The sequence below is a fragment of the Cimex lectularius genome, unplaced genomic scaffold (assembly GCF_000648675.2).
Source record: "Cimex lectularius strain Harlan isolate CLEC.00 unplaced genomic scaffold, Clec_2.1 scaffold85, whole genome shotgun sequence".
NCBI classification, from domain to species: Eukaryota; Metazoa; Arthropoda; class Insecta; order Hemiptera; family Cimicidae; genus Cimex; species Cimex lectularius.
The window spans coordinates 580154-598946 of NW_019392718.1; the positions used below are offsets into that span (position 1 = coordinate 580154).

The following is an 18793-nucleotide window of genomic DNA, read 5'->3' on the forward strand; positions in this document are numbered from 1 at the left end:
TTCTTTAAACAATTCAGAAGCTAAGTTCAACAATATATTGTTACAAAATAAGAGTTTTGTGTTGGCTGAATAGGGAAGGAAATGTTTAAATCAGCATACAAAAAAATAAAAAAATAACAAAAATAAATTAATATTATGCATTGTAGTATGGAAAAGTCTCACCATTCTCAAATCGATTGACAAAACTTGATTTTTTCTTTCTTTTGTATGCTATTCCTTAAAGATAAAAGGTCAAGTATCAGAATAACTGGAAGGCTGATTAAGTTATCTCAGATGGAAATTAATTTAATAAAATTTCTTATGAGGATTTTTTTGGCAGAAATAAGTCACTAAGTTTGACTATCTGGAAAGAAAAATGGACGAGTCATACAGAGAACAAACTAATAGTAATGTTCAAGCATGGAAATTTTCAATTTGCAAATATACACTAGAGGAAACTGTACTTTCACATGGCCAGTGAACACCAACCTGTCAACCATGTGAACAGCTATTTCAATTCAACTATACAGCATATTTTTGTAGACAGTGGATGCTATTTACAAGAAAGAGTGATGGATTGGGGTGGCATGAGGACAATTGGTAAATGTTTCCACATAACTTTTCTAATCGAAGGAATCAATGGCAAAAGGACAAATATATTTATTGCAATTTTTTAGGTCTGTGAGATGGTGAACCTGATCACCTTGATATACTTTTCTGGTTATTCAGATATCGTGAGATGCGGTCGGGAGTGATGTAGGTTTCAGAAAAACATTTTCTTTATCGTGCCAACGTTTCGATCTTTTATTGAGATCATCTTCAGGCCTCAAAGTGTTTGTCTTCTGTGTAATTGTGCCATCCTTGCGTGTCGTGTTGAGAGTGCCCATGCCGTGCTGAAGATGATCTCAATAAAAGATCGAAACGTTGGCACGATAAAGAAAATGTTTTTCTGAAACCTACATCACACCCGACCGCATCTCACGATATCTGAATAACTATCGATTAACGGTCACTAATCTCTACACAATACTTTTCTGGTTTGATGCTTTCTGAAATTTCATTATTTTTGTTGGTAGGTACCAAACAAGAGACAATCAAGACAATAAAGTATAATCAACATTAAAATTGTGTACATTGTTCCAGTTGCCATCTTTTATTCTTTTAGTAATTAACAAGTCAAAAGCTGATTATTTATTATTTTATTTACTATTACTCAAGTTTTGTACATTGCAGATGAACATTACAATTTTTTTTAAATTCTGGTTCTTTATTTAGAAAGCCTTTGTGTCTTGTTTTGATCGAAACCAAATGATTGATGAAGACTGCAGAATTTTTAACTTTTTTAAAGTGAATCACCTTTATCTTGAGATGTTTTACAGTAATTTTTTTTCTGGCCATAAATTTGACTATAAAATTTATAATGCAGTGCAGAAGATTTTTAACTAAGTCGTATATAAAACTAAACTAATAATAAAATTTTTGAAACTATATAATATACATTTTTTAAATTATATATTTTTTCAATTTTATATGCATATTATATATTTGTTCGGCTGCAGTTTTATTATACTGCCTGATTCTTCAGTTAATTTAAAACCAATAACATCAAAAATGCTTAGGAATTTTCAATTTTCAGAATTATATTTCTTCTTTTGAATGCCATATTGAATAGGTAAAATAAAAAATTAAACCTGAAATGATATAAATAATGAAATAACCTGAAATAATAAAAAAATATATAATGTTATTTAATATAAATGCCTACCGAAAAGAGCCCATAAAATGATAAAATATAAAAACTTTGCCTCGATGTTACCGATGGCAAAATAGTGAATGAATATGTCGAGCATTGGAACAAAAGGTATCAACCTTACCTAAATTAGACAAATTAACAATTATACCATGTCGGTGAGTATTAAAATTATTTAAAATTTAAAATGTACCCTATAAGGACTGTGTGTGACATTCATCGGCTGCAAAATCAGAAAGACCATTGATATCAGCATGCTAACGGTGAAAAGGAACAATGGCAAAATTTTCCATGATATCCAGTGTATGTTTATGAAATCGTTGAGTATGTGCCTGGTCGTCACTGCCATTCCCATGACTGACACTTCTGTAAGATATTATTTAACTAACCTAACACGCAAAGTATAAAATTTTTATGAAATTTTACTTAGTACTAAAACGATGACATCGCAGGTTGGGCTGGGTTTTCCATGTGGGGATGAGACTTTTCCTTTGAAATGTTCTATGTTGTGAGCATACCTGATTAATTTAAGTATATAATATTGTAAAAACACTGAAAATAAAAGCTTCTAGATTTATCAGTGAAATGTTAACTTAGACTTGTGGTTTGCAAGATTTTTTTATCACTAAATTAGGGCTCACAATGGCAGAGTGGCGACAATATGGCAGATCAATTGGCCAGTTCAATCGTAACACACAATGACCCAGAATCCTTTCACAACATCGCAAATTGCCAAAAACATAGATCCACCAGGTTCGTTCATGAATTAGGGAATGCTTTCCAGGACAGAAGCAGAAAAAATTCATCAAAAGACTATTGCAGTAACTAACTGCAAAACTAAAATGTTTTAGGACTAGGTAGAACTGCTAACTGGACACATTGCAGAGGTATAGACTCTGAGTAGAAGAAACAACCTATGTTGATATACCCAGGAAGAAGAAGAAGCAGCAAAATATGTGCTCTGTTGGTATGAACTATGCGAGTTGAGATTCTTCTCCTGGGAGAGGAAAAGCCTAGGCCTAAACAATGCACACAGGAGTGCTTTGGAAACTGATAAAAAAAGCCTTAAGCTTAAGAAAGAGCTCTAGATAATAATGGAGATAGATTAGACACAGTGTACAAGGTCTTAAAGAAGTCAACATATTTTAACCTTAACCTTAACTAATACATTATTTATTTGTACAAGCGATTAAAATGTTTTAAATTTCCAACCTGAGTTAAAGTTTCTCTTACAACTCAGAAGAGGCCATATGTGGTTCAAACACAGATGGCTTTTGTGGTCAAAGCTTTCATGAATGTTGAGATGTATAATAAACATCACTTGATATGTTTCACATAGTGGAAAGTATCATAATGAGCTGATGAGCTGGTAGGCATGCCATCGGACTTGAGAAATTTTCTTGAGTACAAATGTAACTTCCACTAGGGAACCCATAAAAAATCACTTAAAAAAGAATACAGGCAGTACTTTGAAAATAGTGTCAGGTGCATAGATACCATCTGATACCAGGTGATACGGTTATTATATCCGTGTACCATTTTAGCTCCATGCTGGTATGGAAGTGTCTAATAACACTTCTCAATGTCTAAGTTAAATTAAAAGTTGACTAACTTACAAAATAAGGTGTAGCACTAACGCCATCGAATGAGAACATAACTGCAGAGTATGCTGAAAGCAAATTTAATGCTGAATGTGGTAAGCAGGGATCCATCAGAATTATGTTTTGTTACTGGACATTTTTTACAGATTACCTAAAACTATGAGCAAAGTCAAGATTGGCAGACTCTGTCAAAAGAACATCTTTTAAGCGAATGAAGGTCTAAGGCATCGAGTACAGTGCTAAAACAACACCTTGAGAAACTAACCTTGAGATAAGTAGCAATTACAAAAGTCTAAAAATTGTTAAATGATAGTGAACTTTTCAGAGCATGATTAAAATATAGGGTTAATACATATTTGAATTATCAAAATAGAGAGAAAAAGTTGATGAATATTAAGTACCCCATCTTACTTAGTTTTGTTTTATGCATGATAGACTACGTCACTGCCTTACTGGAATATGAATGCATTCAACTTCAGCGGAAGTCAGGATTAGATGATATAACTTAGATCTATGATAGTCAAAAGTTTTTACCTCATTCTTAAAGTACAAACAGGTGCCATGGCACTTATCATCAAAAATGAAATCGCTTCTATTTCTCGTAGTGTAGTCTGTCTTCCGAACATAGCGACTACACCTAACATAAACATGAACAAAAACGGTAAATGTAGACAATTTTAAACTAAACAGTCTAAATTAGATTCATGTACAAACCAGCAACTATTCCACATATAAAAGATGGTTTGACTGGCATGTTGTTGAAGTGTTCGACTCTTGACAAAACTCTGTACAGCAAGCCATCTCTGGACATTGCACACACAACTCTTGTCAGGGAAAACATGTCGATAAAGAGACTACAAAATTTTAGAAAATATGTAAAATAATAATAAAGTTTTGACTGTTAGTTTACCTATTGTACACAAAGCAAGTGACACCGATGAGTGGTATGAATGTCAGCCCATTTAATTTCAAATATATCAGAATTGACTGAATTGAATTTGAACTTTCCTGGAATATTTCTTTATAATTTATTTTCAAAATTTGTATTTAAAAATGTCTCACAATTTCTCTGTAGTTCCATACGAGTGTTATCAACAGGGAAAAAACAGAAAAAAGGATAAGGCCAAAAATAAAAGACAACACATGTGCTTTAGGAAGAGTTTTGCTTGGGTTTATTGCCTCCTCACCTAGATAAAACATTAACTATTATTAAATTTTTAAAAATAAATATTAATATCTTGCCTAAAAAAACTAATGTAAGAATTGTTGAGTAGATAACACTAGTGCTTAAAAATGAATTAGTTAGCACAATCAAATGGTTCAATTTGAATGGGATCCAGTTGTTAAAGTCAATGTAACCGATGAACAAAATTGTCAGACATATCAGACAGCACTGGTTTATAAAGTACAACGCTGAATTCAGAAGTTTTGTCTCGCTCGTATTTGCCGAAACTATGCCTGCAACAGTGTCTAGTTATTGACATGATATAGACTGACTAACTGTCTCACCGGAGAATATCAGGCTCAAAAATAGCGCAAGAAAGTCTGGAGCGCTGTCCAACAGAAACCTTTTTTCACCTAAGTTCATGAAGTCTTTCATTGTATTGGCCATGTGCCCACTGAAAAATGTGTCGTCCATTATAGAACCAGCGGCTTTCAGTTGTGCTGCAGCACCTTTTAGCAAAATACAGTTTATTTATCAGTTCAATTAATAACTTTTAAAATTTAAAGAGTATAATAGATTAGAATCATACTGTATTTAAGCAATAGCTCAATACGAGATAATAAACAAACTTAAAAATATATACAAACTAAAATTTAAAATGATACTATGTTAGCAAAAGTGATTAATAATATGAATCAACTAAATATAAATTTAAAAACCATAATATTAATTGGTCATAACAAATTTTTTCATACATATTTGTAAAAGATGGAAAATAAGCATAAGTACATATCAGGGCATAGATGGCTACAATAGCTAGGGCATACAGAGTAGAGGGGCACAAGAGGTCGATACATAATTGGCAAAGGATAGTTCAATCAGGATACCCAACATCTCAAACCCTTTACTCATATATCAAACCAAAAAATTAAAACGTACATCCATCGTGTTTTATAAATAAGTCCTTGGTTCAATGGGGATGTATTCCAGGCCAGAGTCATGCAAACAAGTACATGACAGAAACTAACAGCAGAACTGTTCAACCTAGGATTTCTTAGGACTAGAATGGTACTAGGATGCCTGATAGACCACACACTCCAGAGTATGAAGGCCAATACAGGCTGAGATTCCTACTTCTGAGAGAAGAACAGCCAAGGCCTGAAGGTTACTTTGAAAAGTTTTGGGATTTGGTCAAATGTATTAAGATTAACAAAGAGCTCTAGTCATTGATTAAAGTTGAACAAACTACCAATATTGGTAAAAGGGTTAGACTCCTAGTAACCTAAAACTACAGCTCCAAGACCAATGAAGAAACAAGGTTAGGTGTACTCTGTGCAAGCCCATAATAAAAACAATCAAGAAATAGATGGAAATTGTTGCTCTCAGTGTAAACACAAGCTGAGATTAAAAAATAAACTTGAAAGATACACAGAGGAGTTCTTAACAAAGCATTGGGTCTGATAAAGACATTGATGGAGTAATGTCATAACTTATGCGTCGTAATGAGGTGGACTCCTAGTAACCAAAATGTATGGCTTCAAAACTGGAAGGAACCAGACCACGTATACTCTGTGGAAGCAAAAAATATGAACAATCAAACTCATTGGTCTTTCAAGCTAAAATATCTATCAATGCTCGTGTTAAAAGCAAGCTTAAAAAAAAGTTAAACTGACAAAAGAATCCTTATATGATGAGACACCCAAGTAGTCCTAGAAATATTAGTACATAAAAATGCCACATCCAAAATAGTCAATGAATACATCCAAAATCTTCAAAACCTGCAAAAAATAACCTGACAATTTCTTGGGTACCAGGGCATTATGAAATTTTGGATAATGGAGGAGCTGACAAACTGGCCAGAGGAGGATCCACAAGGTCATACATTAGCTCAGTACCAACAGTTGGATAACAAGATCAAACATTGACACCTTCATCTTAGTATGGGTTCACAAAAAAAAGAAGGATAAGAGGACACGATGTGCCAGACATAGTAAACTCATAGTTAAAGAACCCTCACTAAAACTGGCAAACCCATTAGGGAAGTGATAGGGATATAAACTGGCTACATCCATCTGAAAAAACACCTAAAGAACGTGGGTTTATTCAATGAACCCCATTTTTATGTTATGCAATGAGGAGGAAGAAACAGTCACCCACATTATGTTCGATTGCTGCTTAATGGAGATATAAGGTAGCAAGAAGACTGGAGGCGGGATTTTAGTAATCATAGGATTAAATGAATGATCAATTCAATTGAAATGAACAAAGAAACTAGGAAAAATATCAGCCAACACGCTGTAGTGCTTGGGAAATATCAAGCATCCTTTTTGTTACGATCCTCTAAACATTATCATCAACCTCAACTTAAACTGATCCTGAGCAAAACCATTGTAATAAAAACAATACCCTTTATTACTTAAATTATTTTTAAAAAACTTACCAAATCCAGTGGTGAGTATAGTAAACCATCCGGTCATAAATGCTATGAATTCATTTGTAAAACAGTAAGTGAAATGAAAAGTGCCACCAAGGCAAGGCAGGATTGACAGCAACTCAGCAAAGGACCAAACTGAAACACAATTTTGTTTTTTAAATTTAAAACTACAATTGAAATTATTACCCAAAAGCTTACTATTAGGTGATAAAAATATGCCGCAAATGACGAAAGAGTACAGCCCCCCGTCTCCGTATTTTTCCATGTGCGCTGAAAAGCTGTAACATTGGTAGCCTATAAGCGAGCCGGCGCAAAGTATAAAAGCATCTGCTGTACCATAGATACGATTGAAAGGACCGATTTCTCTTACTATTAACAATTTCTTACGCATCATGCGCTTCTGCAACAAACCATGTAATATACAAATCTTTTTTGACCGTCAATGTTGGCAATTTAAATATTAATTCAAGCGATACCAAGAATAATCAAATAAAAATAATTTAAAATAATCTCATCATTTGATTAATCATTTAAATTTTATATTGCAAATAATAATACTATATTTAATTTAATTATAAATTTTACTAGTTTAAAAAGGTCTCATGTCTAAGTCTTTTAATCTTAAATTAGTTGTAAATATACATGTTTAATTATATGCAAGTTATGTGGTGCTTAAACAGTCATTCACATACTTGAAAGCATCATATGGATAAATATTAAAAAAGGACAGGCTGATTTTCATTTTCCTAAAATTCTGATGGAACAAAAACAAGTGATACGTTTTTGTATTTTTTTATTTATTTATCTATTTATTGAAAAGTGTTCTAGTATTAAAAAAAGTTAAATACTGTAGGATTAATTGTGACTTACAAATATTGGCCCAACAACTTCCCAAATCATGTTCCTTCTGCTATTCAGCTGCTAATATTCTAAATATTAAATCATAAATAATATTGCTACAAAAATCATGTGCTTCAAAATGCATTCTGCTTGCCATTTTACACAGAAAATTCCAAAATAGAAATAGTAAAAATTGGTAGTTTTAAACCTACTAATTTATTTTAATGTTTAACAACATTCTCTCTCTCTTTTTTTAGTCTCTCTACACTTCAGGTTTAAATGATAAAATTACACAAATAATAAATACTCAAAAACAAGATAAAAACTGATAGTCGGGTTAGCATTCACACTACACAGGAGTATTTGATATTCCTCATGGTAATCAGGGATATGCTCCTCCATTCATGCAAATAAATTATATTCATACCAGACTTCGTTCATATTACCCCAGAGTACTTGATATTCTTCAGAGTAATTAGATAAGACAAGATAATTTATTGTCCATTATTTTTGTACAATGCTTAAATGAAATATTTATTTTTAATTTATGACATGTATATTTTTTGCTTCTACCATGCAAGATAACATATAACCCAAGCGACTTCCTTTCGACCCAGACCTTCGTACATGTACTGATGGACTGCAGGTTTTACAAGAGAGAAAGGGTTCAGCTTATGCGGCATGTGACCTGCAGCTTTTAAACTTTTTTAAGAAATTAAATTTTAACAAATTTTACCTTTAAACTGTAATATAATCTCTAAGTTTAATGATTTGTGAAAGTGTAACCTAATTATAAAATTAGTTCTTAGTACAATATTATAAACATAATTTAAATTGCAATAATAATAGTTATCTAATAACATATCCCATTATGAAAAACAATTGTTGTTAATGTCAATTGAGTTTATAAATTTGAACAATTCCGGGCTATAGTTTTGCAGTAAGCAGTTGTGGCCATCTATCCCCTCTCAACACTATAGCTTTAATGAGGCATGTCCTTTCTCGGTCGAACATCCAGCAACTGAATAGAATGTGTTCCCATGTTTGTGTACCCCCATTACATGGGCATGTCGCATCATCAATTATGCCAAATCGGGTGAGATATGACCGGTGCTTTCCATGACCTGACAATACCATGGTAGTTTTTGTGAGTATGGCTGATCGGGTCGGGAAGTATTTCCATGTTTCATATCCGTTTGAGGTTTGTCTCCATTCCTGCTCTCATATTTGTACTGATTTCTTTTCCATGTTCTACTTCATATAAGAAAGGGGAATCGCACTGAATATAACTTGCAATTCCACGTCGCTTGCTACATCCTTTGCTAATTGGTCTACTCGTTCGTTTCCCTGATGTCCTGCATGAGCCATTATCCATCTTAAACGTATCCAGTGTCTTGTTGTAGCCCTCATATTATCCAGGACATATAGTCTTGAGCAACCATCAAAATCATAACACCCTTGCCGAAGTAATAAGAACAACGCTGGATAATGTGTGTGTGTGTGTGTGTGTGTAAGTAGTTAAGAAGTTAAATTAAGAAAAAGATAGATGAATGTTTTGTTATAGACTATGGACAGTGTAATGGTTACTTTTTAAATTGAGTAATGCAGTTGTTATATTTATGAAATAATTAATTAAAACTCTTAATGCTATTACATGTTGTAGGGTTAGAAACTTCATTTGTTAATTGCTGTCAGTTTTGACCATACATGGATGTCTATTTTGGCATCAATAATCATCAAAATCATTAAAAAGAAAATGAGTTTGTCGGTTGTCTACTTCCTGAAAAGTAACCCAAGAGATACAAAAAGCCAAAAACCGAAAAAGAAGCAATTGTCTAATGTAAAATAAGTCATAATTTTAATACATAAAATTTATATTATACTGTTAAAACAATAATTTAAGTGTTAAGATAGTTGACATGCAATAGTTAATTTGTGTATAGTTAATTTGGGAATTAAATGATTTGATTTGATGTTGGTCAAAGAAAAAAAGGTTGAACATTTTGTTGAATTTTTAAAAATATAGTAGATAATTATTATTTTCTAGTTTAATTAAGCTTAATATGCACTTTTGTTTAAAGAGATTATCATATTATTTTGAGATTGACAAATCGACAGGGAGATTTGACGGGCCAGCTAATGCCAGCACTGCAGCAGATGAAAGTGCCGGAGGTACTGCGAGTCAGTCAGTGCTTTGAAGTACTGTACTTCGGTTGTGTTTTCCGATATGGCCGAAGTTGAAAGCTTGGCCCATTTGGCATTTTTCTTTATTTAGGACTTGGGGAAAAAAGCCCCCCAATCGGGGTGAAATACACGAAATTAGACCCGATGAGATGTTAACCGGCGACGGCTGCAGAAACCGACTGTACACTCTCGAAGTGGTTAAATACTATAGGTAAGTTGACAGCTCTTATCTCCTGATCCTCCTGTCAACTGCTGAAATTCCGCAGGCTCCTAAAATGCGGATCAACCTGAAACTGACGATACTCTGCATCTGTATTTGCCTCACCATCCTTTCTGTATCCATATGGACGAGATGCGGAGGCGAAATCCCTTCCTTCCCTAGTTCGTTCAAAGACGAATCCGTCAGAAGCAAAATACAGGTAATTCTGATATTATTGTAGTGATTTTGTATGTATTGATATTTGGGTCAGCCCGATCTTGCTTTGCACATCATGACTTTCACCAGTGAAATTGGCCCTAGTAGTTCAAAAGTACATTATCAACACATTGATGCTGGGTGTTGTGCGACTCGGTGAACTCATACTGATCCGGGGTCACTTATTTGGTCCACCTGCACTCGTTTGAGTAGTTCAGCAAACATGCGAGTGAAGACGGAGCAAATAAATGACCCAATACTGGTTCAGCATGAATGTTTACATATGACATTTATGCCTGGAAATATATGTCAAGTATCAGGCAGAAAATCGCTTTCACTGTTTACATACTGATAGAAATTACTAGAAATTTATATCATGGGAAGTATTCCTACTGGTATACTCATGACCCTAAAACCGACAAGGGTACAGGAGCTGATGTCTTCTCAAAGAACCCAAAGACCAAACTGAGGGTAAACCTGGCTAAAGTTTTCCAATCTGAAATCATAGTGATTGAACAATGTGCCAGAGAAATAAAAAGGCTACAAATACATTCCTGGATAATAGCCATTTTCTCTGACAGTCAGGCAGCACTTAGGGCCCTAGCCTCATGCGAGGCGAAAGCAAAGCGTGTTTGGAACTGCATGGAGGCTTGACAGAAGTCACACTGACACTAATGGCCTGATCCTGGCATGCATCCCTGGACATTCGCAGCCTGGCCAAAAAGCGTGCTAAGATGGACTCACTGGGCCGTGAACCCTACTGTGGGTTAGCAGCCTGCCACAAAAGAGGATACATTTTAAAATGAATCAAAAACCTGGTGGAATAATACCACAGTTATGAGAAGATCCATTCGCAAAAAAGAATTACTAGAAGGCAACCGCAACCGAACCAGGATTCTGGTTGGACTCCTGACAGAGCACTGCCACTTAAGAAGGCACATGCACCGGATTGGAGTACAGGCAGAAGAAACACTGTGCAGATACTGCCAGGAAGAGGAGGAGACCGCAGAACACATTCTGTATTTCTGTGAAGGTGTGTGTAGGTGCAGGTTCTTGCAACTAGGACAAGAAAAACCACAAGTAAGATCATATACTAAGGAGCCGCTGGCAAAGCTGTGGAGGCTAATTAATAACCTGAAGCTGGCCAGCGAGTTATAAATAATAGGGGAGCACAATAGATCTATTCAGGTCGAGGTGCAGTAGGCCTTGTGACCCTTTTTTTTTTATATCCCTATCCCCTACGTATGTGACATTTCTCAAAATGCGAAACCTGGAATAAATATATGACCCAAGGTGTTGAAATTGTTTTTTCATTGATATAAGTTTGTGGCAAAGAGGAAACAACTGATTCTTTCGAGGTGCAGTGTGGTCATTGTGTCAGGGTTGCTTGTTGAGCTTGATATTGTTTGCTTGTTCTTGGACGATCTTCCCCTGATTCTTAACTCTTGTATGCTGATGATTTTCTAGTTGTAGCCAAGTCTGATGAGGGTCTTAAAAGAAACATTTAAACTGCTAGAAGCCTATTTTGACCTGTGGAACCTGTCAGTTAATGTACAGAAATCCAAAGTTATTGTGTTCAGGGAGGTCATTTGTTGCCATTCACGCTATTTTATTTAAGGGACATTTTTAAGATCATAATAATCTTTCCTCAGCAAGTTCTATTATGGGGCCAAGTCAGACAAGGAAAAAGCTTTTGCATTCTTATCTGACCACAGTGTTCACCCCACATGCCAACATCATAAGCCATACTTTTTCAAAACCTATCAAGGAATATTTATACTCCCCGATTCCATTATCCTTGCCTCCTAAAACTTTTTCACCTTCTGATGTTCATTCTACCGTAACACTTAAAATCAAAGAAAGCTACAGGTTTTAATCTTATTACTCCAAAAATTCTCCAACACCTTTCCAAAAAGACCGGCATATTCATTACATACCTATTTAATTATGTTCTTTGTACAACCTACTTATTTCCCTATAGCTTTTCCCTATTTTTAAAAATGGGCGTCTTTTATTAATTATTGTGTGTCTGACATGTTTAGTTCCCAGTTGCTCCTACTGCTTACGGAACCATTTAATGGCTTCCTTGATAGATAGTCAACTCCAAACAGTCTGTGATGTAAGGGAGGACTTTATCTAAAACATTCCTCAAAATTGAGAAAAGCAGACATCGTCGCTTTGAGATAATTTTCATCTTTGCGTATATAATAAATTATACACTCAAGCCCCTCCCCCCCATTAAGGTTGATGTTGGGTTGTTACGTTCGTAAAACATAACATAGTATGAAAACATAACATTTTATGAGTGTATTGTTGTTGTTTGGCCAGAGATGCCTCCTGAATTGTAATGCCACCTAAACTAAAATTAGCGGTGGGTTAATCAAAATTAAGACGGTCTAGGATAGGCTTATGAGAGAGTAGAGGAGTGAAGAAAAGAGAGGACAGTGTGCGTCGAGACGGATATCCCTACGGCTTGGCCGAAGCAAAGAAAATCATCAATTCCTTGATCAACGAAGGCAATCGAGGACCACTCAACTTCAGAGAAGGTGCTCCACATTCCTAGAAGCGGGGATTTTCAATCGCCTGGAAAAGAAGCATATCTGGACACTGGTTCCCAGGAAAGTTTAGTTTTTAAGGAATGTTTATTTAGATTTTATGATAATTTAGGTTCATTTAGTGTGTAAGTTTGTTAAAATGTTACCCGTAGAGAATTAAAATTAGTCTATGTTTAATGTTATAGTTTCCGTTGGAATAAATGTGTTTTTTTTGTTTCCTTATGTAAATATTGTGTTCTTTTTTTTTATTAATTTTACTGTTATTGAATTTTCTTTGTTTTATTTTATTTTATTTTTCTTTCTTTACGGTTCGCTGTTTCCGTGTATATAAACAGTGTGGCGCCCATTTGTTTAAAAATTTAATATTAAGTTCATCATTGTTAATTCATTAAGTAACCCCGCCCGTCTCCACAGAGCGAAGCCGGCAAATTCTCGGCGTAAAAGGGTGTTGGTCTGAACTCATGTTTAACCGGGTTACTTATTGGGTTCATCTATACCTGTGAGTTCATCACCATTAGTTTTCATTACTATTCATCCATTCAGTGTAAAACATATTTTCGCAGATTCTAACAGTTTTTTATAGCTTGAAAAACTGTTTCATTATTTTACAACACAATTTACTGTTAAATTTACTATAAAATTTGTTATAGATAGTAGGCATCTCATGTGCATGTTCTAACGGCTCACATAAGATTAAAAATAAGTTATGTTAGTTTTTGATTGTATTGTAAAATTATAGGGGGTAAAATGAGGGGTTGAGTTAGCCATTGAGAATAGACAGACAAAAATGATCAGAAAACCAAACAAAACAAAAATTATTTAGTATTTTTTAAAGTATTAGAATTTTAAAAGGTTAGTATGGACAGCTATTTTTACCTGAAAAAATAAAATAAAAACAAAAAATACAATCTTAGCTTGAATGATTATTTTATAAGGTTGCAGTCTGATTCAAAAATATATACATTTATTTTAATTTTACGCATTGTTGTTATTTAATTTTTATTTTCAGAGTGCTATTGGTTCTGAGGGCAGTGGGCTGGAAGAGATAGAATGCCACATAAACGGCGAATACAGTGTCCCTTGTCGAAAGGAAGGTGATGAAGTATACTTGCCATTTTCGTTTATACACAAATATTTCGAGGTGTACGGGAAGATAGCTATCTACGATGGCTATGAAAGATTCGAATGGTCCCACTCTTATTCCAAGGTCTACTACCCAAAGGGCAAGTACGATCCGCGGGGTGTTTTCCTGTACTTTGAAAACTACAATGTCGAACTTAGAGAGAGAGTCAAGTGTATCAGCGCAACCGAAGGGGTCCCGGTATCGACCCAGTGGGAATCGTCCGGCTACTACTATCCCACTCAGGTCGCCCAATTCGGGCTGGCGCATTATTCAAAAAATCTCACCGAGCCTGAACCAAGGGTTAAAGTACTTGATGATGGTGTTGGTGTAATGGGCGAATGGGTTACAGATTATTCAAAAATCTCAAGAACTGCCCATACTTTTGTTTTCAACTCAAGCGGTATTTTATTTATACATATATTCCAAATAAACATAGTGAATAAATTTAATAATTTTCTGTTTTGCAGAAGGGCATGTTTCTTTAAAACTCGATCATGTACTAGACTTTGTCTTGTCCGTTGAGTTGATGTTAAAAGCATCCGAAAATTCTTCCTTTACAGTGGTGTTACAAAACAGAGAGAAAAAAGAAACCTGGTCACTTCATTATTCCTGTTTATCACCTCTTATTTATTCCAAGGTAATAATTTTGATTACTCTTTAATTTCGTACTTATTTTTTAAATTATTTTTTATTTTATTTCAAGGATCAAGATGTTTATCATAAAATTGTTTGTGAGGACGGCCATTGGTCACTTCTCATCCGTGATCTTCTCATAGACCTTCAAAAGGGACTTGCTGCGCAATCAAAACCTAAGAAAAAACTTCTTAGGTAAAAATCTTAAGCCTTCACCTCCTTGAAACTGTTTTTTCAATTTAATTTTTTGTTTCAGATCTAAATTCAAAGTAACAAATATTTATTTAGAGGGAAGTGGTAAATTAGCAAATTTGAGCTTGTCTACAAGCAGGCATTTAGAACAGTTTTACCTTGCTGCAGACTGGCTTGTAAAACACCAAGACCAACGTACTGGTGGATGGCCTAATGCTGTCAAAAGGAAAGGCCCATTGGGGATGAAGGATTTGCAGCCAGGATGGTACTAGAAATAATCATAATAGATATAAGAATAATAAATAGTTAATAAATAATAATATAAAAATTCTGACTTAAAATATTAATGTCCTTAATTAAGCTAATATATTGAGATTGGTCATTGAATACTATTTATACTTATTGTACTTCTTTGTTTAAGGCTGTCTGCGATGGGACAAGGGCATGGCATGTCGTTATTAGCTAGGGCGTATTACCATTCGAGGAAAGTTGTTTACCTCCAATCTGCACTTTTGTCACTGAGACCATTTCATGCACCCAGTTCGCAAGGAGGTGTTCTCGCTCACTTTATGGGCGGCCTCCCATGGTATGAGGAGTACCCCACTCAGCCCCCATCGTTCGTCCTGAATGGCTTTATTTATTCTCTCATTGGCCTTTATGATCTGATTACGCTTATTCCAAAGGTGGTGATATAACAATTTTCTCAATTGTATTTAGCTATTGTTCTTTGCATTTATGCATAACTTAATATTACAAATATATATATATATATATTGTAATATTAAGTAAATAAAATAAAAACCTAAACTTGATATAGCATGTTAGCATGTATATTAGCCCTAATCACAACTCATATTTGTACTCACATATTTATGCACATGCACTTCATGGAAAAACATTAAAATCATACTTAATCTATTATGGAATTACTTGTACCCAACCTAACCTACTTTTTGAATTATACTGGCACCTAACCAAACAACGTGCCTTTTGAATTACACTGGTATGTAACTCAACCTAACCTACTTTTTGAATTACACTGGTACGTATTGCTACCTAACCTACCTACTGTACTTATTGGTACCTAACTTTCCTGTTGACTTATACTGGTACCTAACCCTAACTAACCTTCCAATTGAATTAGACTGGTACCTAACCTTTCTATTAAATTATATTACCTAACCCCACCTAACCTACTTTTGGAATTATACTGGTACGTATCTTTACTTATCCTACCTGTTGAATTTACTGGTACTAACCTTCCTATTGAATTATACTGGTTCGTAACACTACCTAACCTTCCTGTTGAATTTACTGGTACCTAACCCTGCCTATCCTATTTACTGAATTATACTGGTACTAACCCTACATAACCTACCTATTGAATTACACTGATACCTAACCTTACTTTACCTACTTATTGTATTATAGTAGTACTTAACCCTACATAACCTTTTTGGTCATGATATTAGTGCCAAAAACAAGTTACAAGTTAATTTTTAATTTTATTTTTAGAACCATGAAGCAGTGGTCCTGTTCAATCAAGGGATGGCTTCATTAAAAAGGCTTTTACCACTTTTTGACAATGGCTCAGGTAGTAATTATGATCTGAGACATGTCTCTTTAGGGGTTGCGCCGAATGTGGCCAGGTGGGACTATCATGCGACACATGTCAACCAGCTTCTCCTCCTCGCGACTCTCGACAACAGCACTGTACTCTCTTCGACTGCGGAAAGGTGGCTTGGCTACATGGCAGGTAAACGCGCCGCACACAATTAAACTCTAGTTTTTCATTCACCATTTACACGCCTTGGTGTAAAAATTTCTGTCGAGATGTGTAGACTGTAATATATTCGGATTATTGTGGAGTGTTGGGAATAGGAAATTAGAACTGAGGGGTTAAACAACTGTGCAATTTTTTAAAATTTTTTATTTAGACTTTGCAATTTTATGAAGGAAAAAGGATTTTTTTAAAAAATTGAAATAAGGCAATTCTATCTCTGTGATGTCAGTCCACTTCTGTGATATAAACATTTATCATTTTGTTTCCGCCTCTTCACAACTTAAACAACTATTCTCAGCACTCCATTATAATTAACATATGTTTATATTGTTGCTGAAATTGATGCTTCGTTGTCTACATTAAAATTAGCTAATTCTACAAAAATATTACTATATTTTATCTCATCTTTTAAGTTGGGACACTGTATAAAATACTCATTTTTCAATACAAGTTGGTAGGACTTACTCAAACTGTTTATCAGTAAAAATTTAAAAATTGGAAACTATTTTACTTACTTTTAATAATTTAAATTAGTTACTTACATGACCTACAAAGAAAAGGGCTTTAAATTGTAGTTTTAATGTTTATTCTGTTGATAAAACGAGAGATTTTAAAAGTGTTTGAAGAGTTTATAAACATTATGGTCTATTAATTTTTTTTTTAAATCTGAGAATTTAAATGTTACAAATTGCTTTATGTGTCATCTCTAGTTTTGTGATGTAATATTTTAACTGAATGAGTTGTTTTTAAAGACTGCAAGGATCTCTTTACCTGGTTTTCAATTTTTTTTCCTATATACAAAAATTAGAGTATATATTAAAGGAAATATAAAAATTTATCTTCCTCGACTCAAAAGAAAATATTATAACCAGTCAATTACTACAATTAGAAGTTAGACACTAATGGAAAAAATGGAGTAGGGTAATAATTACATGGTTGTGTATAAAAAAAGCTTTAGATGTAAACGACATAGGGGTAGACAAGTTGCATTTACAAGAGTGATGGCTATAAATATATTTCTTGTCTTTTATTTCGCCATTATCTCTGTTCATTTCTTAGTCCGAATTTCTTTCCGGCAGCTTGAATTCAAAATTAGTTTTGTAAAATTGAGAGATTTTTAAAAATAGACGAGTGTTTGTATTGGTATGGAGCGTTTTGTGAAAACAAATGTAAACCGCAAAAGTGGCAAGTAGTAAGTACACCCCCCTCGTCCTCAAAAAAAGAACAGAATCATTTTGTAATTTTTTCAGTGGACAATACTTAATTTTGTACTTAATACTCTTCACTTCGTCGGGACAATCTTTCTAGTCTAGTATTTTATTATTTAAACTTGCCACTGACATTGGTTGAACACATAAGAATAAATGGAAAATAGACAATCTAGCAACCTTGGTTGATGACCAATTTTCTACTTGGACTCTGCTGTTAAAAAAAAAAAAAAAAAAAAAAAACTTTTATGAATCATAACTTCCTTCTTTTGGAACCTTACATAATTTGAACTTGTCCTGAATGTTTTTTATTTATCATAATAGAACTCAAAATTTGACCATTATTTGTTTAGAATTCTATTACTTCTTATTAATTATAAAAGTGTTTATAGGTTGTTATATGTTAATGTTATATTCTAGAAAAAATCTAAATCTTGTTTATTTTTTTACGTTAATATCAAAGTTATTATTTTATTTTTGTAAACTTGTTTTATTTTAATAATAATAGTCAATTTTGAATTTTTGTTCCATAATTTAAACATTTCCCATGGGCTTGTATGGCTAATAATAATAATAATAATAATGCAGTCATTTTGTTGCCAAATATTTAATATTCAAATTAATTTAGTATAAAGTAAAAGATTTTGATGGTTTTTTCTTATTTGTTTTGAAATGTAATACCTTTTAAATACATGCTGACAATAATCTTTGATCAGTTTAAGCAATTTTTTTTTTAAATAAAGAAATGTGCAGTCTGATTTTTGGATTAGTCAAATTTTTGTTTGCAATTAAGGGCCTAAAAATAGTTAATTGGCTGTCGTATTATATTGAAAATTGTACATCTGTGCAGCAGGTGGCGTTATTCTCTGTGCACTATTGATTCTAAGGTAAGTGGGATGGTTCGCAATTTTTGTTTGTTTTTGTGTGTAAG

The 18793-nt window shown here is 33.8% G+C and overlaps 2 protein-coding genes across 4 annotated transcripts; one reads left to right on the forward strand and one right to left on the reverse strand.

The window, feature by feature from the left end:
- Nucleotides 1-1510: 1510 nt before the first annotated feature.
- On the reverse strand, nucleotides 1511-7896 carry LOC106666763 (probable cationic amino acid transporter). Of its 3 annotated transcripts, none has more exons than XR_001340478.1 (13): nucleotides 7800-7896; nucleotides 7128-7329; nucleotides 6936-7064; nucleotides 4840-5004; nucleotides 4573-4788; nucleotides 4393-4517; nucleotides 4241-4338; nucleotides 4045-4184; nucleotides 3865-3967; nucleotides 2156-2230; nucleotides 1923-2095; nucleotides 1745-1853; nucleotides 1511-1670 (listed from the first exon to the last, which is right to left on the reverse strand). XR_001340478.1 is itself a non-coding variant. In XM_014394188.1 (13 exons), the coding sequence occupies exons 1-13, from the start codon at nucleotides 7827-7829 to the stop codon at nucleotides 1618-1620; spliced, it is 1635 nt and encodes a 544-aa protein (XP_014249674.1). In that variant the 5' UTR covers nucleotides 7830-7896; the 3' UTR covers nucleotides 1511-1617. The 3 variants fall into 3 exon arrangements, 2 of the variants coding, with proteins under 2 accessions (XP_014249674.1, XP_014249689.1); XM_014394188.1 differs by having other exon boundaries at nucleotides 2156-2247; XM_014394203.1 differs by lacking the exon at nucleotides 7128-7329 and having other exon boundaries at nucleotides 2156-2247; nucleotides 7800-7858.
- A 2027-nt stretch (nucleotides 7897-9923) lies between these two features.
- Nucleotides 9924-18116, forward strand: LOC106670169 (D-glucuronyl C5-epimerase B). Its single transcript, XM_014400259.2, has 8 exons — nucleotides 9924-10164; nucleotides 10220-10372; nucleotides 13933-14446; nucleotides 14514-14683; nucleotides 14750-14874; nucleotides 14936-15136; nucleotides 15293-15554; nucleotides 16387-18116. Exons 2-8 carry the CDS (start codon nucleotides 10229-10231, stop codon nucleotides 16648-16650), a joined length of 1680 nt encoding a protein of 559 aa, XP_014255745.1. The 5' UTR covers nucleotides 9924-10164; nucleotides 10220-10228; the 3' UTR covers nucleotides 16651-18116.
- Nucleotides 18117-18793: the final 677 nt, after the last annotated feature.